Raw genomic sequence first — 22808 nt, 5'->3', positions numbered from 1 at the left:
TGTGTTACTTTTATTGTTGTCGTAGTAGTCCATAAACCCAAAGGGTGTACGTATGTGGGAGAAATTTACAATCTCCATGCAAAAATACGCTTCAGAGTTCACCGAACTTTGAAAGAGTTCAAAACTGTGAACTCTGACAGAGTTCACCGAACTCTGAAAGAGTTCAAAACTCTGAACTCTGAAAGAGTTCAAAACTCTGACAGAGTTCACCGAACTCTGAAAGAGTTCAAAACTGTGAACTCTGACAGAGTTCACGAACTCAACTCAAAACGAAAGAGTTCACCTAACTCCGACAGAGTTCAAAACTCAACTCGAAAGAGTTCAAAACTCGATAGAGTTCACCTAACTCGGCGACAGTTCACCGCTCATAACTTCATTGCTTGATTTAATGATTTATTTATTTTGAATCATTCATCTCTTATAAATCCAATCAAGTAAACAAACAAAATATCTTCAATTAATAATTCAATCCCACTTAAATGTTTATAAAGCAAACAAATATCAAACAAACCCATAGCAACGCCAATTAGTTCCATAAAAAAGAAGCAAAATCCCAATTTATGAACAACAAAATCTTGTTTGAATGGAAGAAACAAACCTGTGAAAATAAAGGTTGCTCCGACTTAAACCAAGCTTGAAACGAAGATTGATTCGTCAATGAACACCTTACTTCAACACAACAATGGTTAATTAGCACATTGTTTTCGAGTGAAACACTGATTTTTTGGAGATAAGATTAAAAGAGAGAAGGTAAACACAAACCTTAATTGTTTTCGGAGAGTGTAGCCGCACTAGGGATTTTTTTGGAGAAGAAGGTAAACATTCAATTTTTTATAGTACTTGAAATCAACAAACTAAGTGTACAATAATAAGTTAGAACCACATGGCAACTCACGGAAGAGGAACAGCTACGGGTGCTGAACTGGGTGCAGAGGTAGGTGGAGCAGCTGCTTGTGTAGTTGGGGTAGGCTGTTTAAAGTCATGAAGAATGTTCCATGAGATGACATAAGAAACATAAAGGTTAATCATCACTACACACTAGCTTATCTCATTGCAAGGAAAAGAATACATAATCATAATCAGTCACACATAAATTAAATGAAGAAGAAATTTGTGAACTCTCAAATCAAGAACCATTAATACCAAATAAGATTAATAATGAATTTGTGAACTCATCACCAAGAACCATTAATAATGAATTTGTGGAGAATACATAAAGGTTAATCATCACTACACATAAATACATAATCACTCAAGAACCATTAATACCAAATAAGATTAAGTTGAGAGAATAGTTATACCTAATTTCTTCTTCAAATGAATCTCTTTTATGGATTGAACACAAAAATTTGTTTTTTCGCTTTCTCCTTTATAGATTTTGGAGAGAGATCGGTGAAATTGGAGGAGATTGATTCAGAAACACTGATTTTTTTTTTTAGAAGGTAAACATTCGATTTTTTATTTGAATCCTATTTCGTGTTTTTTGTTTTCAAAATTCATGAAATTTTGGTTTTTCTGGAATTTCGTTTTTTGGAGAAGAATGGACTATGTCCGTAGGATCAGTTCTGTTGATGCACGAGATGAAAGGTGTGGATCGGCTGTGTCCACAATGTGGCTACAGTACCTGTGGCTATATCCCCATATATATATATATATATATCGGTTTGTCTAGAGTGCCACTCTTATAGTGACACCCTTATCTCACACTTCTTCTGGTCCGTCAGATCTGTTCCTGAGATCATCAGATCTAATTCGAAATAAAAATTGCGAAATTTTAAAATTTTCAAACTATTTCAAAAACTAAAAAACGAAAATAAAAAAAAATGCAAAATTTTTGTCAAACTCATCTCGGTCTTCTTCTTCCCCACTCTCAGTCTCGTGAATTCTAAATCCAAAGTTTTTGACACTGACTCAGAGGAGGAGCTCAAGGAGGCCTTCCGGGTTTTTGGCAAGGATCAAAATGGCTTCATTTCTACAGCTGAGCTTCGCCATGTTATGACCAACCTTGGCGAGAAGTTAACTGATGAAGAGGTTGATGAGATGATCCGTGAGGCTGATGTGGATGGAGATGGACAAATCAACTACGAGGAGTTCGTCAAAGTCATGATGGCCAAGTAAGGGCCCATGCTAGCACTTCTTCCTCCTGCTGTCCCAAGATAAAATGGAAAGAAAGAGAAAGCTTGGCAGAAAGTATTATGAAAATTCTTTCTTTTTGGTCCCTCCTAGGAACTCGTAATTATGAATTACTTGTGGAAAGGGTATTTAGTTAGGTGGTTAGCTAAATTATCCCAGTCTATGTTATAATGTTTGTGTGATTGCTTTTGCATTTACTTTTGGATTTGTAATTTGTTTGTACTGGTTTGAACTTTGAATTGTTACCATTTCCTTCCTTTCCCACCTTGGATTGCTCTGAATGGGCAACTTTGATTGTTCATAATGCAATTATTACCACTGACTAAGAGAGATGTGCAAATGATAATCGACAAAGCGTAGGTTGTTTGAAAGTGGAAAGTGTAGATTGAATATATAAGAAAACAAAATTACTTCTGATATTTTGGATAAACAAAATTACAACTAAGATCGATAGTGAATCAGCACTCTTCTTAGCATGTTGGCTACCAAATAGGGTTGTATCTCAGTTTTTGATCGAACATAGTTGTTTAGTTGTTTTACTATGTGATGCGTACTTATGGGAAGTCATCAATCGAACCCTAACCGGTTTACATTGCTTTGGATTATGGATTTATGATAGCTTCTATTTTTTTTTTTTTTTATTTATCACCCAGAAGGCAGAAGAGAACCCAAGATAAGGCAGTAGTGATCAGGAGGAAAGAATGAAAAATGTTAGTATCAGCAGGAGGGACCAGGCATTCGCTTAAAGTGTGTTATACTCGAGTGAAGACTCTGAAACAAACCGAATGGAAATTAATCAATAATCAGTTTGAAACACTTTCCAAACTCAAACCAAATATAAAGTAAATATAGGAATTTATCAGTACCGTTCAAATGATTATCATTGCATCAGCCTCTTTCTCTCTGCCTAAATTTGAGCAAACAAAAGATCGAAGAATAATAAAACAAATGAAAGATGATTTATTGTAACAGTCTATTGCAAATCCAAAGATCAATTGTTAAATCACTCCATATTCGATCTCTATTACATTGAGATTATTCAGTGCACATACAAGGAAAACATCTCTCCACCTTTGTCATTCTATTGTGATTATCAAAGTGGTGCTTCTTTAGATAAGAGTTTCTTCCTTCCACTTCATAATCTTTTCAAGCTTTTCTTCCTGGCATCAATCTTCTTTTTATCTGCCTCAACTTTGGTTGCTCCTCCTCCCTCGCCTTCGCAGTGGTATTGAACCAAGAATCGAGGCTCGGTTAATCGACCACCCACTCGCAGATTGATCATGAGCACTTGTTCCTCCTTTGTTTGGTGCTTGCTCTGGCGGAAGCGCCAAAGGAGATGCTAATGGAACCGCATTGGAAGATGTCTTTGTATCCCCCGCTTTTGAGAAACATTCTTTGTTGAATCAATATTGAGGGCCGTGGACTCGAGAGATAGCTCCATTTTGAACTTTGGTTTCGATTTGAGTGCATGGATTCCCCGTGATAAAGTTTGTATAGAAGCCAGAAAATCCCCACTTTCAAGATCGTGATATCATTCTAAACTGTATGCCTAGGTAGTAAATATACACTAAAGTCCTCAAAAACCACGCAAGTGATCTCCTACCCATTTCTAACCATAAAAGTCCAAACAAAAAGTATGATCACTCTCACATGATCACCAATCAAGGTCAAGAAACAGTTAGTACTGTTCAACTACCACGATTACCATTTGCATATATGCAAATATCACGTTTCTTACAATTTAACGTAAATGACCTACCCATTTAACCATGAATGAGACATCAAGCACTGCAATCCACTTGGTCACCACCATGGTCATGAATCTATTAATTTGTAGTTGGTACCATCCAGCATTACCACGGTGAACATCGGTAGAAGTACAATTATACAATATTTACTCACGCAATATGGAATGCGGATCAGTGTTCTACCTCACTCAAGAATTCTAAAAGGGTGTATAAACCATTGAATCTTAACATTGACAGTTTTACTCTTTGATGCCAGTTTTAACGTAAACAAATTATTTTTCCCTTTCAATGTAAACCCAAGCAATTATTCACACATTTTAAGCAAAATAACACATTACACATAATGCAAACAATAAGACAGGCATTGCTCACCTGGCATGTCTAGCATATTCTTCATAATTTTCGAGCAACATCTTGCCAGCCTGTTTATTCAAGACACAGAGTAAAGCAACAGTCATGAACGCAACCTGCAATGAACAACTATGGAGCCGAGGGTGGGTGGAACATGATAAATCATCTCTAAGATTTCACGAACATCAATTGTGTCCCTAGGCACTCCATGATCAGGCCATTCAGGGTATTGTATATGGATGACAGAGCGGGATGTTTGTTCAAACATTTAAAAAATAAATAATCAAATAAAAAACAAAATCAAATAATTAAGGACCTAAAACATTAGTTCTTAAAGGATGATCATTTCTCAAAAAAGCAAAAACCCACCCCAAGTTGTTTGATAACGAGTGATATACAATAACAAATACCTTAATTAGCAAAACCCCTAAAAAATACCTTAATTGCTTGATAATCAGAAAGAAAATCGAAGTTGGAGTAGTTGGAGTTCGGATCTGTTTTTCAACGTTGAGTAGAAAATTTTGGGTTTTTTCTTTGGTGGGCTGATTTTGATGAAGAAAGTATAAAAAATTGACCGTTTTATTGCGAATTTGGAGGAGTACAAGCTCAAATTCTTTGGTGGGCTGAGTGAAAAGGTTGGTGGAGGCGTGAGATTTGTTAATGAGAGAAATTCGATTTGTTTGGGAGAGAAAAAATGAAAACTACCAATCTTCCCTCCTATCATTTGCTGTGTTTTGTTTAGGCAAATCTGGGCCTTTGATCTAAGAGTGATCCAATAGTTCGAAATAGGCTGTTCGATGGCTGTTTCGGTTATGGCTGGAGTGGAGAAGAAGAAGACCGAGATGAGTTTGACAAAAATTTCACATTTTTTCTGATTTTCGTTTTTTCGCTTTTGAGATAATTTGAAATTTTGAAATTTCACGATTTTTATTTCGAATTAGATCTTAGAGCATTTGCAATGCAGGTGATAGTTTTCCCCCCCTCTATCACCACCACCTCCTCACTTTTCACCCCCCTTTTCACCAACCCGGTGATAAACAAGGTGAAGCTGTGCAATGCAAAGGTGATAAAAAATATCTCGGACGGGATGTTAGATTCCGTCCCGAGTTTTATCTATACGAGACGGAATGTAACATCCCGTCGATATTTTTATAACGAGATCGGATATAACATCCCGTCCCGATGGCTCAATACCAACAGACGCCAACAGCTCCCATTTTCACTTCCTTTCCAAACCAAAATTCGATTTTGAAGCCTCCATTAACAACCTTTTCATACAAAATTCCATTCATAATGACTTCTCAACCCCCCAATCCATCCCCACCAACCTCACCACATGAAGAGCATTCCCGATGGTTTGGAAATGTTAAAATTTCCAAAAAAAAGGGGCAAAAAGGATCGTCGTCGAGAACGTAAATGTGGGCGAGGAGGACGATTGAACTTGGGTTCAATTTTCCACCACCGTTAATGAAATCGAGGAACACCCACCATTAGCAAGTACATCGGTCCGACACGTAGCAAATCGAGTGGCGGAGTCTCAAGTAAGTTTTTGATTTTTTTTTTATGTTAATTATTATTATTTATGTTAGTTTATATCAAGTTTGTTGTTGTGTAATTAGTTTGAATTTGTCGCATTGTTTTAAAAAAAAATATTTGTAATTATATCGTATTGCATGCGTGTTTGTTGAATGTAGGAAGTACACTTATGAAAAGTGCGTTGTGCACTTTCAAATGTTGTGTCGTGGTGGCGTTGTATGAAATCAAAAACGGATCCTAATTTTGTCACGGTTATCGACATTATATCCGCCACACCATTTGGGAGCTTTTTGAATTCTAATTTGGGACAAAATGATCAGGCGTTGTTGTTTGGGATAGTTGAGCGGTGGTGGCAAACTACCTACACATTCCATTTCCCATGGGGTGAGCTTGGGATTACCCCTCTTGATTTCACAATGCTCACGGGTATCCCAATTGGTTATGGAGATGTCGTTCCTTTTGATGAAACTTTAGAGGTTTTTACTACGGCGATGAGTTTCTTTGAAGGTTTTGATTTGGTTGAAGATGATGAGCAAGACGAAGTTTTGAGATTATCGGCCGAAAGCGGTTTAAGGGAGGAGCTATAAATATGAGTTGGTTTACTTCGAGATATTTGAATAGACTCAAGGAGAAGCCGAAAGACTATCATATTGGTGAGGAGTCGATCCACGAGTATGTACGTGCCTTCCTCTTCTACTTTGTTGGTGCGGTATTATTTGGATATGCTGATAGTTATTTACGTATCGGGTGGATGGATGGCCGCCCCTCGGGCGTAGAGAGGATGTGGGATTATGACTGGGGTCAATCCATCTTGGCATACCTTTACCGCTGGCTAGACCTCGCAGTTGAGACGAAAGCCGCTAAAGGCAATTTGTGCGGCTTTGTTTGGATTATACCGGTAAGTCTTATTTATTAAGTTATTGTTTCATTTCATTTATTTATCTAATTATTAATGTTGACATGTTTATATATATATTGATATTGTATTTTATCTATTGATGGCAGTATTGGTGGTATGAACATTTTCGTGTGATGCATCCTGTGTTGAAGAGGTTGGAAGAGGATGAGACTCATGACCTGATTCCACGTATTCAAGCATGGGGGCTTCATCGTAGGCAGAGGGGGTATGGGGACCTATCGCATAATATTCATAACACTCGTCAGCAGATTGAGCTTTTAGGAGCTACCCGAATTGAGTGGCAACCCTGGGCCGAGTCCTTCATCTTTCGGACTTTACGCGGATATTCAAGATGTTCCGTGAGAACACCGAAAACCGTAGACTATCATATATGTGTCATAGAGCAAGGTTTCTTTCTCGTGAATGATACTTATAGGGTCGACCAACGCATGGTACCTTTTGGGACGATGTTGGCGGCAAGTATCCGGAGAGATTGTTATACCTTACCCACCACCTATAGATATGACGTTCCTCGATATTCTTCCCGCCGTTCTTTAACACTATAGAGCAAACCCAAATGAGTGGCCGACGATCGCCTTTCGGTTTTACTTAACTATGACTTATATTGGAAGAGGGTTGGTCGAGGTCTCTTGCTAGGTGCATTATACCGGGCACCAATTTTGAAGGGGTTACTCGGAGCATTGAGGCTCGACATTCATTTCCCAGAGGAGGAGGAGTTGCCACATCCACGTTCTCGTGGTGTTTCATGATATTCGATGCCGCAAAGAACTCCACGATATTTGATGATGATGACCTTTGGCACCGGAGCATGATTACTTCGTGGACAAGATATGAGAATACCTATTCCACCAAGAGATGCCGCAGTGGTAGCAGATTTGTCTGATTCGAGCAGCTTAGCCGAGGTTAGTATGATTTGAATTTATTCATGATTTCTTATTATTAGTATTCACTATAACCCCTAACATGCATTTGTTTTGTTAAATAGGATGAAGTAAGGTTGGAGCTCCTTAACTATAGCTCTCTCGCCATGCCATCGTGAGTCCTTCATGGAGTCCTCTCGTCGCAGCTTTGAGTACTTACAAGAAGAGCGAATCGAACTTTGCGGCCGAGAGACGTGTGCAAGAGTTGGAGAATGCCGGAAGTGGAGTACCTCAAGCTCAACCTCAACCGAGAGGCGACAACGACGTAGGGGGAGAGCTCTTCGACCGAGCCTTCGTAGGGGAGGAGGTCTCGATATTTTTTTTGTAGTTTGTAATAACTGTGCGCCATTACTTGTCTTATGGCGTTTGGGATTGTTGTTTGTAATGAATTTTTGATTAGCGTGTTTTTCTTTGATGAGTTTTAGATATGAATATGTCATTAAACAAAGGAGGTTATGTCCAATTTTTTAGAAATTATAAGTTAGTTTTTTACCGAAGTTTCGTTTAGCCTTGGGTGTTGTTCATTATTGTTGTTTGTCTTATTTATTATTTTCAAAGTATATTAGCAGGTTTTGGATATGAATATGTCAATAAAACAAATGAGGTTATGGCCAAAAAAAATTAAAATTTTATAAGTTCAGATGTTTCCAAAATGGAACATTCGCTTCACTCGCTTCACTTTCATTTCACATTCGCTTCACCCATTTCCTGCCTTTGTTGAAACAAACGAAAATTTTGAGTTTGGAATATCACTCATTTTTGCAGTGGTTTTGGTTCCGACAGAATAGTGTATGGGGATACCGGTGACGTAATGTAACATCCCGCCTGGTTTTTAGACCGAGACGGAATGTAACATCCCGCCCGGTTGTTAAGCCCCTCCTCATCGCACATTTTACTATTCCAAACAATGGAATAATGGATGGGGATGGTGGCCCATTTGGAATTATTGAGGGTACATTTGGATAGACATTTGATACAATGTGTTGTCACTTGGAGAGTGAACAAAAATCTAATAAAATGTGTTGTCAATTGGTAAGTGGACCAAAATCGGTATCACATGTGACCTTATCATATGTGACCTTACCTTTCATATTTCGCTTTTACTCTTCTTTCTTTTAGATCAAACAAACAACACAACCATCTTCTTCCCCACAACCAAGCTAAAAATAGGAAAAATGTCTAGAGAAGAAAGAATTGCATATAACCAAAGGTTATGGGGAGGATCTAGTAGTAATAGTTCGTCTTCTGGTTTCACCGGGTCGTCTTCTGGTACTTCTGCCGAAGATGACTACATGGAAAGAGTAAGAGATGAGCATAATGATATGATGAGGCGAAGGAGGAGGAGGAGGTTGCAGTTATTATCCACTGTTGGGGCATTAATGACTCAAGCAGCCATTGAAATTGAAGATGTGGATACGCATAAACGCCGGGATCCGTGAAGGGCGAGAGTACACGCTTAGAGATGGTGGTGATTTCAAGAAACAAAAGATAATGAGGGATTACTTCACAACACCTTGTAGGTGGCACCTCATAAGTTTAGACGATGGTACGGGATGACAAGAGAGCTTTTATGTATATGTTACATAACCGTTGCATCATTCGACGATTACTTTAAAGACAAGGTGGATGGATTGGGTCGGCAAGCAATTTACGGGTTACAAAAGGACTAGTCTGCAGTTGCACAATTAGCAACTAGTTGTTCTTCCGATTCAACGGATGAGTATTTACAAATTGGAGATTCCACAAAGAAATGTATCTATGAAGCGTTGGTGCAAGGCAATTATCACGGCGCGTTTGAGGAAGAGTACTTGAGATCGACTTAACCGAGGCGCATTAATCGCTAGGATATTAGCTGAAAATGCGACAAGGGGTTTTCCAGAATGCTTGGATCAATCACCGTATGCACCGGGTGTGGAACAATTGCCCAAGTGGATGGGCGGAACACATGTAGGTACAAGAAGGAACCAACTTTGATACTTGAAGCCGCTCGCGGACAAACATTGTTGGATCCGGCATTGCTTCTTCGCCTACCGGGTTCGCGATAATGACATTAACGTGCTTCATCGTTCTCATGTTTTTTGAATCATTAGAGCAAGGTGAGGCTCCTCTGTTGCATTTAATGTGAATGGTAATGACTATGATATGGGATATTATCTTGTCGATGGTATTTACCCAAAATGGGGCACATTTGTTCAAGCCATTCGTTATCCAAGAAATAAGCATGAAAAGATCTTTACTCAACGCCAAGAAGCCGCAAGAAAGGATGTTGAAAGGACGTTTGAGTTTTGCAGCACGATGGCATATTGTTAAGGCTTCGCTGGCGTTGTCATAGTGTTGTTGTTCTTGGAGATATAATGAAGGCATGCATTATAATGCATAATATGATTGTTGAGAATGAACGTGAAAGTGGAGTTTGGAATTGGAAAGGTCGAGGAAAGAAACAATACCGCTTTTCGTTTCGAAGATGATGGTTTTCATTTTGTCTATCGATGATTAAAGCAAGAAATAAGATCGAAAATGAAGTTACACATACTAATCTTCAAAAGGACTTAGTTGAACATGTTTTTAATTGGACCGGCATTGAAGAAACAGCAGATCCGGTACCAATTTATGATCCAAATTGGTCGGATCCGGATGAGGGGAGAAGGAGGCTAAAAATAAAAATGGAAATGAAAGTGTATTTCCTATGTATTTCCTAACGTGAACTATTAAGTTCCAACATATTTCCTATGTATTTCCTAATGTATTTCCTATGTAGTTCCAACGTATTTAATGAGTTGTGTTTTAATGAACTATATTACAATGTATTTTAATTTTATTGGTAATTGTATTTCTATGAAAATAATTATATTGGACGAACATACATAGTGCATTAATTAAAAAACAGTTAGATAACAATACATAGTTCATTAATTAAAAATACAATGAAATTAAAATACATAGTGCATTAATTAAAAAGACAATTGAAATTAAAATACATAGTGCATTAATTAAAATACATAGTGCTTTAATTAAAATAAAATACTAAATAATTAAAATACATAAGCTTAGTTAGAGCTAGAACCACCTCTAGCCCTTCCCCATTCAAAGACGTATTTCAGCTTGTTGTTGCTTTCGATTATAAAAGCGGTATCGGGATGGAGGACACTTGTATCGGGTCGCTAAAATCTTAGCTTCATATTGCATCTTTTGAAGCCGATTTTTTCCAATTGAACCTGATTTTTTTCTGCTTGAATCCGATTTTTTTCTTCTCTTGCCATCACAGTTCTTTGACCATATTCAAGTTCCCTTTCCCTAAGTTCTAAGCATTTTTGTGTTTCATTTGCATCCTGTGAAAATGTATCCTCTAAACGTGTAAAGTAACCCTCCAACATACCAATTGATTTTTCTTGGTTCCTTTTGGACTTGGCTTTCTTCGATCCAAGAGGACGCTCCATTTCTTTTGGACGCTCTATTTCTTGAGAACCCTCCAATTCAACTCCACCAACACTTGGTGAATTAGAAGTTGAATCTTCACCATCATTTTTTGCGACCTTTTTTCCTTTGTGGGCGGCTTGACCTTGCCTAAAAAACGTTACTCCACTTTGGATTATCCTTGAGTATAACGTAACAATGATCAAGTGAAAAAGCCGATTTTTCTTGTAGTTGGTACGTCATCCTTGCCTCGGACAACTAAAAAAAAAAATGGTGGTAATTAGACTAAAATAATCATTAGGACTAAGATAATTAAACTGCAATAATAATTAGACTAAGATAATAATTAGACTAAGACTAAAATGGAAATAATAAATACACTAAGATAATTAGACGAAGACGGAAATAATTAGACTAAGACTAAGATAATCAATAAATTCCAAATTGACAACGTTGTAATTACCCGCTTTGTATTGTTGTACCACTTGCATGTCGAGCCTCCACCGCGATTCACAATTGCAACAAATTTGTTCATCATTTTTGAAATATATTTCCACCTACCGCTAATTGAATCGGAGACCTATCCGACCCACGTGCTTGATTGAATTAGTTTGTTATACGATTCCAAAAATCCTTTTGTATTTTGGAAAGCACCAACAATGGAGTCTTCACTAATTTTTATCCAAGCAAGACATAGAGCTTGATCATCGGACATGCTAAAGTGAGCTCTCGCTTTTGCTTGAGTGCTACCACTTGCTTGAGATGCTTGAGTTGATGCCATTTGATATTTGGTTTTTAAGAACTGATTTTAAAGAAGAAGAAATATGATATATGATTGTTGGAAGTGTGAGTTGAAATGAAACAAATGTTGTATATATACCAAAGTTTTTTATTTTGACCGCTTTTTACCGTTCGACTTTTTGACCGTTGGTACAAGAGTCGTTAGGACTCGGACGGGATGTTGGATTCCGTCCGGTGAGTTTTGTAATCCGCATCGGAATCCAACATCCCGTCCGGTTAACAAGTCGTTGATAAACTTCGGTGGAAGGTTTCACCTTGTTTTGAACTCGGGAAAACTATCACCGAGTTTATCACCCAGCATTGCACAACACTTTTGGAGGAAAGTAGGTGATAGTTATCACTTCCCCCCCTCTATCACCTGCATTGCAAATGCTCTAAGAGTGGCACTCTAGACAAATCGTGTGTATATATATATATTACTCTCATTGCCAATTGACTCGGGAATCTGGATGCACAGCTAGCCAGTTGAGCCACAGGGTCATGTGCAAATGTGCAATGCCAAACATGCCAATCTATCTAACAAAATGGGGAAGTTATGGGCCTAAAAAGCCCCATCCAATGGTAGGTAATCATTCTCACCAAAATATGACTTGGCAAATCCAAGTGTTTGGAGGGTTTGTGCAATTTTGTTAAGTACAATCAATACTATGAGATCTATCCAAAAATCAGCCAAAAGCGCAAAAGTCAACAATTACAGCTGGGCTTATAAACTGTTGGGCCTCCAAATTTGACATGGTACTGCACAATTGGCTGACCCAATTGATGCTATTGAGCTTATAGATAATGGGCAATTGGGTTGGCCTTACGCCGAAAGCGCGACGAGTTGTCGGATAGCGCCGCTGGTGCATCGAGGTCTCGCGGGCCGTAGTCACGGACATACCCTAGTTAAGAACAATTACAGCCACATTTAACTCTACATAAACAAGTGGTCATTGCACAAAAAAGGGCAGTGTGGTCATTGCACAAAAAGGGTAGTGCTGACGTGCTGTGATCATGCATGTTTGAGGCACGTAACAGGGCTTACGTCATTTGTTTCAAGGGAAACTAAGATTGAGACCCTGTTTTCAGGTTTCAACTGTAGTATAGCTACATCCATACTTCGTATCGCGCGCCTAGGGTCCACCATGAGAGTGATTCTCATCTTGCCTCAACTCTGATTGAGAATATGATGTCAATCAAGAAACATGAGCATAGACAAGAACATATCTATGATTACCCTATATTACGCTTGGTATGAAATCAAGCTGCCTGCTCACTTTTTACAAGCGTTCCCTTCTAACAAAGGAAAGTGTTACGTAAATCTTATATATATATGGATGTGAAAAGAGAGGAAGGCATCACCATAACTTTCCCATTCTAACGCATCCCTTAAGGTAAGTATCAAAGTTAACCAACATTGGTATAACTGTATAAGACCTTCCTTGAAGGGCTCTTCGATCAATTGATCAGGCCTGCAACAACTTTCTTTTGTTATTCTCATTGTTATTAAAATTTCATAATGGAGAGAAGAGACAACCGACCACAGCCTCTGGGGGTTTGTCATAGATTGTTCAACTTCCTCATGGATAACCTCCCCATTCGAGGCCTAAAGCGTATTACTTTGAGGCACCCGACAAACCAGATTCCTCCACAAAATGAAACTTGTCATGCAAAGCCAGGTCACGAGGTAGCAAAAAGCTACTTGAATTCTATAGTTCAAGTTGAGTTTGACAAGACAAATAATGGAATGAGCAGCTTTCCAACTCTTACTACCACCCTGCCTGGTGCCGCAGCCATGAAGGAAGGTAGTGCAGTTACTGGTGGAATCCAGTCACAAAGTCAGGAGGGCGTTGGCATGCTGTCTAGCCTACCTAGTGGGTCAATACCATTGAACAATAAAGAGTCAAAATACAGGCCTAGTAATTCCAAGCACGTCGAAGAAGACAAGGATCACATTCAAAGTTACAAGCACGATGACAAGATCAACAGCACTCTGTCCAAATCTCAAGGGAAAGATGATTTACAAGCAACTTCACAAGAAGTAAAAGCGGAAGTTTATGAACCGGTAATTCCCTCTGCTCCGAAGAAGAGTGTTAGCATAAAGGATAGCACCGAAGACGTAAACATTTCTAAGAAGAAAAAGAATGCATCAAAAGAAAAGCTAAAACAAGTCATAGAAGCCGCGAAAGTTCCAAGACCATTGAAGCCTATTTTGAGGTCTGCATCCAACATAAATGAAATGTCTGATGAATTCATACGACGTCGTAAGGAAGCTCTGAGGAGCAGTTCCAACATTGATACAAGAAGCCATTTCTAATTTAAATTTATGTAGTTGGCTTCAAGTCCACATGTGTGAATAATTCCATCAATAAATTCATTGGGCCTTTTCAAACATGGGTCTCATGCCCGTTCAATCCGACCCATTTATAGTCCATAATATAAATACCTTCAGCAGAAAAAGAAGAAGAAGAAGAAGCAATGTCTGGTTGCAGCATAAGAGCTCTGTGGATCCTCAACAACCAAGAAACCGTCATTTTCTCCAGGTGCCAATAAAACCCATCCTCATTTATTCAATTTCTAGCTAAACCAATAGCATTGCACTATTAATGTCAAGGTTTATTTGGTAATTTTGTTTTTATAGGAGATTTCCTGTTGTTGAAAGAAGATGGAAATTAGCTTGCAAGAAAGAAAAGGATGTATCGGATTCGCTTCCAACTGACTTTGAGTTGGCAACTGCTTTTTCTCAAAGGAAGAAAAGGTTTGTGTAATTATAAACTTTTTGCTTACTTGTTCATGATGTGTGTAAATGTGTAGTTAATAGTAATTTAGTAACTCTCAAGTATTTGTTTTCGTACTAGTAATGTGCATACCTTGATATTACATAACTCAACATTGGAATTTTAGCATGTGTTCTAATATAAATCCCAGCAATTAGTTTTCTAGTACAGTAGTAGTAGTGACATTTTTCGCTCTATTGTCATTGTGTTGGTATGGAAGTGGCAAGTTGAGGTAATGAATTGATGTTATTATGCAGAGAGGGTTCTGCTCGTGGATTTGGCATTCGTGTAACTCGATCAACTGAAGGTTCGGATTCATGGGTGGATGATCCAATTACGCGTCATATTATTAGCCTTTGTATTAATAAGGAAGAGGAAGAAGGGAGTTTTTTCTTATGGCCGTTGGTTTTGCATATTAAAGGCCAGTATTATATCCTTGTATTACCTTTAGTTGAACCTCAACATGTAAAAGCGTATGAAGGGATGTGTAGAAGATCTGATTGTGGAAATTCTGTTGGAGTGGAGGAAGGTCTTTCTTCGCTTTTGCTTGATCTTCCGTGCATCACAGGGTATGGTAAGTTTTCTTAAGGCACTATTACTGTCTTATCTGTTTTTTGTTAATTGTTAGACTTTTGGGTCTACCTTTTCTAAACACGGTCATCATGGAATCAGATTTTTTCCAACAAGGTTCTTTTTATCTTTCGTTATTGTACATCCTAGGGGAGGGTCTTTTGGCCTCTGTAAATTAATTCAATACCTTTGTGCTCACCTTACAATTAAGTGTTAACTTGTTATATTTGTTGATAAATTAGTGTTATGGTATTAAAAACCTACTCACTTTTGAAATACTGGTAAAATGCTGTCGTTCAGTTTATCGATAAACTATTGATAGCGTTTGAATAGCTTCTTCAAAAAACCAATTTATATAGTAAGAGAGGAAAACCTACATTGGATTCTGTAATAGATAGAAGAAGAGAAAAAAGAGGAAAAACAAGGGAATAGAAACATCATATAAACCATTAAAGGAGTCCATGAAAATGCAATGCAAATATCTCTTTACATTCCCCTTTTGATAGGTAAATTGAACATTGTCCCCTTCGATTCACACCAATGCGTATCCAAATGGAAAAGAAGAGTTTCTCTTTGCTAGTGAACTAATATGCATGATATAATGGATATACTAAATTCTCTGGCTTATTTATTGTAGATTGTGCGCTTAGTCTTCATAGGAATGCAGCTTTACAAATTGGTGCTCCGTATCATTCGTTGTAGCTAAATTTTGTTTTATTATTGTCACTCGATCAGAATGAAGGCTGTGATATTCCTTTTAAGTGCTTAGATGGTTTTCATATTCCATGTCGTAGCCTCGTAGGTTTTTATTCCATTTTGTTAGTGTTGTTGATTGACTTATTTCAGTTATTTGTATATATATACTTTTTTTTTTGGTATTAGTTGTTTTCTATTTTCGTGGAGAACAAGTGTATTGCAACTTTGTGTGGTTTGTAGTCAAGTATTAGACATTGTGTAGTTATCATTGCATTGCAAATCTTCATTGGATTAAATTGTAGTTGACATGACATTGTGGTCTTTATCTGTTTCTTCCAGTTGAAGTTCTTACGCCAAACAACATTTCCAATATTCCTGACACACACAAAATTACTTTTCTACAGGTCATTTATGGCGGCACATGCTATCGGTGATGTAGTCACTGGTGAAATGGCAGAACCAGAGGTAGTTGTGAGCGCATCTCCCTCAGTCGGTGGATTATTGGATTCTTTAACTGGTAGCATTGGGATTTCAAGCATATCTGCTAGAGCCAAGCCTGTGGCTGCCCCAGTTTCAGCTTCTACCACATCAGGCACTGCTGTAATTGGTGCTGTTACATCAGATGCTCCTCGAGTTAGTTCCAGGCCTGCTGATAAAGATTTGCTTCGAACCTTTATTAGTAGCTCAATGCCCTTTGGTTGGTACTTTTGTTTTGCTATTGTGTTTCTCGTGTTTCTTTTCTTCTTTTTGCAATGTTCTATTCCGTGATTAGTCAAATATCAGAAATGTTTTTGATGCAACACAATCTAAATGTAGGGACGCCCTTGGATCTGAACTACTCACATATCTTTGCTGTTAAGGCTAGTGGCTTCTCTTCATCAGATATGCCTCCCACAGACCTCAAGCAACCAGCGTGGAAGCCATACCTTTACAAGGGAAAGCAGAGAATTTTGTTCACAGTTCATGAAACAGTCTATGCTGCAATGTACGACCGAGATGAAATTCCAGACACTATAACAATTTCCGGTAAAGTAAACTGCAGAGCGGAGTTGGAAGGACTGCCTGATGTATCATTTCCTTTGACTGGCCTAAACACATGCCAAGTCGATGTTTTATCTTTCCATCCATGTGCTCAAGTTTCAGAGCAAGGTGCAGATAAGCAAGCAATGATGTTTTCACCTCCGCTTGGTAATTTTGTTTTAATGCGCTATCAGGCTTTCTGTAGCCTTGGACCTCCAATAAAAGGCTTTTACCAGCTTTCAATGGTCTCAGAAGATGAAGGTGCATTCTTATTCAAGTTGCGACTAATGGAAGGTTACAAGGCTCCCCTTACTATGGATTTCTGTACGGTCATAATGCCCTTTCCTAGGAGAAGGGTGGTGTCTTTTGATGGAAATCCTTCTGTTGGGACTGTTTCAACAACAGAATACTCCGTTGAATGGAAAATCATAACAACTGGACGTGGTATTACTGGGAAAAGTATCGAGGCGACTTTTCCTGGAACAATTAGGTTTGCACCAATGCCAGCACAAAGAATGCCCTCTTTGTCCAAGTCTGTTTATGGAAGTTTAACCGAAGAAGATAGTGATAGTGAGCCAGAAAGCTCTACCAATGCAAACATAGAAGATTATTTAATGGAAAAGATGATCAAGGACTTGCCTTCAGTTGATTTAGAAGAGCCATTTTGCTGGCAGGCGTTTGATTATGCAAAAGTATGTACTCTCTTTCAATTCTTTTGTTGCTATGCTTAAAATTAGTCCCTTAATTGAAACTTGAATTCCCTAGCTGTAAAGAAAAAACAGAAATGGAAACCTGTTGCCCAGGTTACCCTAGCCATTAGATTGGAAGTAGTTTGGCGGAACCCCATAAATGATACAAGAAGAGCATTTGCAAAAATCGCTTCTTTTGGTTGGTTCTACACGTTTATGTTATTAGTTCTTATAGGAATTTGCTTTTATTCTTCAAAAACTGATAGTTATATTTTTAGCTCTAATATATTTTGAAAAATTCTTGCTTCTCCCCTAGAGCGATGAGCAAGTTTCTTACATTTGTAGACATATGTTTCTTCCCCATGTCGTGATTTTTTGTGCTTTTGTTGTGGTATAATGTGGTTTTCTTATACTAAACCTACCATGACTTGTACATCAAATAAAGAAAAAAGAAAGATCTATGTGAAATATTCTTAAGCTAGTAAGTGAATGCCCCAGGCTCTAGCTGCTTGCAGTTGCTGAAATCTTGGAGATTTATAGTTTTTTACTTATGGCATGCCACTATTTTCAGTTTTAGTTTTATTTTTTGAAATCAAAGCATGCTACTGGATTTAACTGGCACAAGAATAAAATGCATACAAATACTTGCATCAATAGTTTCATGCGAATTGCTGCAGTATAGAGTTTAGTTGCATGCTTTGACTCTCTTTCTTTTCTTTTTCTTTTTTTTTCCCAAGAGTTAAAACAATTACAGTAATACTGGAAAAGTATTTGATACACTAGGATCCGCATCTCCTACTAGTTTCTCCTTTAGCGAGATGCTAAAAGGCGTAAATGGTGCAATTGCACAATAGTGGAGTCTCATCTCATAGTAGAATTACATAGACGTTAATCTATAAATGAAGGATTCATTTTTGCCCCTCCTTGATCCCATCATCGAATTCCTCACTCCTTAGAATGGATATGCGATTGTTTGTGTCCTTCCAATTACAGTCCACACTTGTCACCCAATTCTTTCTAAGCAAAAACCTTTAGGGATAATTATCTAAGTACCTAAGTTGCTTGGTAAGTAACTATTCTATTGATGAATAAAAGAGGACAAAAAGAAAATACAAAAGTAAAGAAAAAGGAAAAATATAGGAAGCCTGCAGTGGCACCTATTTACATGTTCTTAAATCTGAAGTGATTCACTTGGGGGTCCTCCACTTTATATAACAGTAGAGGCTTACCAACAAAGTGTTCACTATTGTTTGGCCCAGCCTAACGCTTTTTTTTTTTTGGTAATCAAAACGAAGAGGTGGCCTTTAGAGTGCATTGGTTTGACTGTTGAAGTATTAGGGTTGTGTTTCGTCTGGATTGGATTTGGGGTGTGGGAAATTTTCCGTGTTTTTTCGGAATTGAAAATGTTTGCTGAATCCGATCTGAATTTTTTTTGGAATTGAAATTCTTTGACCGAAATCGGAAACTTCGGATATTCGGAAAGATCAGAAACCGGAAATTTTCGGCTATGAAACTGGAAAATTGTTTTTGGTTTCCTGGGGGTATTTGGCTTCCATGAAAGACAAATGAAGAAGAGTAAGAATGGCCTTTTAAAGCTTGAGACATTGATTGAACTATATTTGAATATAGAAGAAATTGATGATGACTGAAAAGAATTGGGACTTCTCCTTGTTTACATTGTTTAAGAGAGAGAAAGAACATGGGCATCTCCTTGTTTAAGCAAACAGTGATAAGTGTTTTGGTGTTGGGGTGCTAGAAGAGAAGACGGATCTCATTTCCTTTCTTTATAGTGGAATATTACACAATGGGATGTTTTGACATTGTTGAACTCGGCTCTATATCGCTGGGCCTCCTAAAACCTTTTATAATGTGGCACATTGACTGTGTATATGCATTGGCTATATAACTATTAAAATTAATCGGGGATTTATGTTTTCAGAATTTATATCTGGAAAAATCGGAAAATCAAAATAGTATCCGATTCCGATTTGATTAGTTTTCAAAATAATCAGGAATCAGAAAATCAGATATCGGAGCAGAATTTATATGCCAAAATCGTGACAATATTGGTTTGAAATTCGTAGAATTTGGAAAAAAGAAAGTGGCACCCCCAGTAGTTATTTTTAAATATGGATTGTCCAGTTGTTTTCCAGGGGTTATTTAAAATAAGCTGTGTGATACCAAGTAGAAAGAAAGCAAGAGTAGAGTAAACTTGATCAGGATTGTGGTGGCAGAATTATGGATGTATTACATAAAAAGGGGGCAAAAAGGATTTTGCAATTCAGGTGAAGTTTATATTTCACATGATTTACTGTGCACATTTATTCAGTTAGCGGTTGCTGAAAGGTAAACCAGTATCAAGTTAATTTGATATACCCACTTGAATGGGACATTTAGGAGGATATTTGATGTTGAAATAGGGTGGATGACTGGTGATTAGTGAAGGTGCATTGAGGAACGAAATGATCAACTGAAAGTTAAGATTAATTGAAGATGGCAGAATGGTTACCTGTACTCTAGCTGATTAAAAACTGAACAAGTAAAATGAAATGTATATAAAATTATGTGGAGTGAGTGGAAAGAACATGAAAACATAAATTAGTGCATTAATGAAACTGTAGAAGTTGGATCGTATGGTGATATACTAATGAAAAGACAAAACTCGAAACTACTCAATCACAGGGAATGTGCCATTTGAGGGATCTATAGGTGACATGGTGACATAACATATGTAGGCCAAAGAGATCTTGGACTAAGGTGGTGGGCTGGTGGCAGAGTAATAGATTGTAATTTACCTAAGTTACATTGACACGAATACGTGTGTCCGTATCCAAACACGGATTCGAAGTGTCTGACATGGCGAAATATCAGAAGTTGATGTATATCATATACAATATGTGTCCGACGTGGACATGGATTATTTTCAAAATATGGTCTGTCCATGTAACATAGTATTTACAGATTTGGATAGAATTAAATGGTGGGACATGATTGCTTTGACTGACCTTAAACAATTGTGGTAAGGCTGTTACATATAAGCCCCATGGTGGACTTTGTTTCGAGTTACCAATGAAAAAAACCCCGGATCGGATTTGGTCTGTGACTATAGGTTTTTAGTATTCCACAAAATTGGTAAGTGTGAAGACACATATGTTTGGGTCACGATGCGTCTTTATTTCTCATTTCTACTTGTCGACTAACTATGAGGTACTCATTAAGTAAATTCTTGGGAGTGGTGCTTTAGAGATTTGACATTTGTTGGCTGTTTGCAAAAGTCTTTGTTTTCATTTCCATTAACTTTTTCACTCGTACATTATAAATTAACATGTGCTATCTCATGCTTTACAGGTATCTTTCAAGATTGTGGGGGGTACATTGTCAGGAATGTCAATTGATCCAAAATCAGTAAGTGTTTTCTTGCTTATCTCAAGCTTATCAATAAAAGGCTTAACTTTTTTCGGGTAACCGCTCCTGTTTTGTATTTGACCAAATTTGTGGCGATTTAAATTTGTCAGGAATGTCAACCTTCCTCATATTTGTCCAAATTTGTGGCAATTTAAATTGACTATTTTATCTGCTAAATTTTGTCAGACATCCTTTTTGGACTTTATTAGCTTCTTGATTACAGTCTTGGCCCTCTGTAGTAAAGCTAGTTATTAAGTATTTTGTTTGTTTTTTGTCTCTTTCAAACTCTAAGCATAAAATAGAATTGGAATTTGGATGTTACAGTCTAGATCTCGACTGTCATTGCCTATTCGGATAAATTCTTTCTGTTCTGGGATATAGCCATTTGGTTGTATACCACCTTGACACTGAACTCTACATAGGAATTCTGAATTGTAACTCCATCCTGCCACCTAGACCATTTATATATTTATGTATTTATTGCAAGTTGCTGCTAAACATTTCCCTGTTCATTTGGTCTTAATGTGTGAATGCCTTGCAGGTTACTATTTATCCATCTGTCAAAGCGCCAGTGGATTTGTCAACTCAGGTAGATCCACCTTTCAAAATGTAGAGTTGTTTTTTTTTTGTCAAAAAATTAAGTCCATTTAGAAGCAAAAAGAAGTTCACTAGCGTGTGTTGAAGGATGAACATGAGATGGTACTAGTGTATTCATTGCTGCAAGTGTTAATAGTACTAATATCACTAATTTGTGACAAAAGGGGTTCACGATTCTCAAGAGTCCAAATTATAAAGGAAGAAACATGATCAACTTGTCGAAACTAGAAATTGACATAATTGAGAAATTAAATTCCGAAGAAATAACACATATTGCAACAATAAGGTTATGGGTTTCAGTAGATTAACCACCATAAACAAATGTTTGAACGGGAAGCAGGCACAACTGTTGTGCATATTGATATCATAAATATGTTAATGCAGTTTAATTCTATTTGCACCATGAACTTTTGTGCTCAGATATTGCAATCATCTATGAAGCAGGCACCATGAAGATTATACCCCCTTTGCCCCCTTTGGATCTGATTATTAAGATTATGTTTTTTGTTTTATTACCGAGCTAAAAAAAATGTTTTTTGTTTTATTTATTTCTAACTAGTTGTTTGTTTGTTTCGAAGGTTTTGTCTGGAGATTATATTTTGTGGAATACATTGGGAAAATGCCCGCTTGCTGCCTCGCCAAAGGAATAAGAAAAGGTATGGCTGATCAGGAATCAAATATGTCTTGAAGTACAGAAATTACCCTTTTTGACCTGTTAAAGTTCCTGTTCAGATGCTTAAAGTGTGACCCAGATTCATTGTTAGTATTGCCGAGTAACGCATTACAGGGTGCACATGTGTTATTTGGTTGTGGAGACTCAATAGTGTCAATTCTGCAGATAGAAAATATGGAATCAGATATGAATTTAATCCATAGATTAAAGAATGAGATGCATTTCACAGTGATCAGCTATACGTGTAATTCTGTGGTGACATCTTTTTCAAAATACTTTTGTTATGTGATCACATCTTTCTTACTTATCAGTACAATAAATTTGCAAAGGTTGCATACCTAAAATGATGTAATTTTCACTTTTCAGTCCATATAGATTTTGACAGATATTCCGTTCATAGACTGTCAGAGTATGAACCAGTTTAATCCTAACAGGGAGTCAAGAGTATGTTGGTGTATCAAAAATCCAGATTGTACATGAGTGCCTGCAGCCTGCAGGTTTACATGAAAGAAAGCCTATTTACAATGAATGAAAAGCACTGTTCGAGAGTTACTCTGTTAATAATGCAAGTAGTCTTAAT

The 22808-nt window shown here is 37.5% G+C and overlaps 1 protein-coding gene across 3 annotated transcripts; it reads left to right on the top strand.

Annotated features, from left to right (window-relative positions):
• The first annotated feature begins 14190 nt into the window (after positions 1-14190).
• On the top strand, positions 14191-22780 carry LOC147517780 (clathrin adaptor complexes medium subunit family protein). Of its 3 annotated transcripts, none has more exons than XM_086589877.1 (9): positions 14191-14344; positions 14443-14559; positions 14836-15147; positions 16249-16541; positions 16661-17556; positions 20902-20958; positions 21500-21547; positions 22134-22211; positions 22595-22780. In XM_086589877.1, exons 1-8 carry the CDS (start codon positions 14280-14282, stop codon positions 22203-22205), a joined length of 1860 nt encoding a protein of 619 aa, XP_086446003.1. In that variant the 5' UTR covers positions 14191-14279; the 3' UTR covers positions 22206-22211; positions 22595-22780. The 3 variants fall into 3 exon arrangements, with proteins under 3 accessions (XP_086446003.1, XP_086446002.1, XP_086446001.1); XM_086589876.1 differs by lacking the exon at positions 22595-22780 and adding an exon at positions 22288-22572; XM_086589875.1 differs by lacking the exon at positions 22595-22780 and having other exon boundaries at positions 22134-22572.
• The last annotated feature ends 28 nt before the right edge of the window (positions 22781-22808 follow it).

Source organism: Coptis chinensis, chromosome 2 (genome assembly GCF_015680905.1).
Source record: "Coptis chinensis isolate HL-2020 chromosome 2, ASM1568090v1, whole genome shotgun sequence".
Taxonomy (NCBI): domain Eukaryota; kingdom Viridiplantae; phylum Streptophyta; class Magnoliopsida; order Ranunculales; family Ranunculaceae; genus Coptis; species Coptis chinensis.
The sequence above is the reverse complement of the archived record's forward strand: the minus strand, read 5'-3'. Positions and strand labels throughout refer to the sequence as shown.

Excerpts from the sequence above, each read along its gene's own strand:
- LOC147517780 (XM_086589877.1), top strand. The coding sequence starts at position 14,280 with ATGTCTGGTTGCAGCATAAGAGCTCTGTGGATCCTCAACAACCAAGAA. Across the intron at positions 16,542-16,660 it reads TAGTAGCTCAATGCCCTTTG|GGACGCCCTTGGATCTGAAC; the intron begins GTTGGTACTTTT and ends ATCTAAATGTAG. Across the intron at positions 21,548-22,133 it reads CAGTGGATTTGTCAACTCAG|GTTTTGTCTGGAGATTATAT; the intron begins GTAGATCCACCT and ends TTTGTTTCGAAG.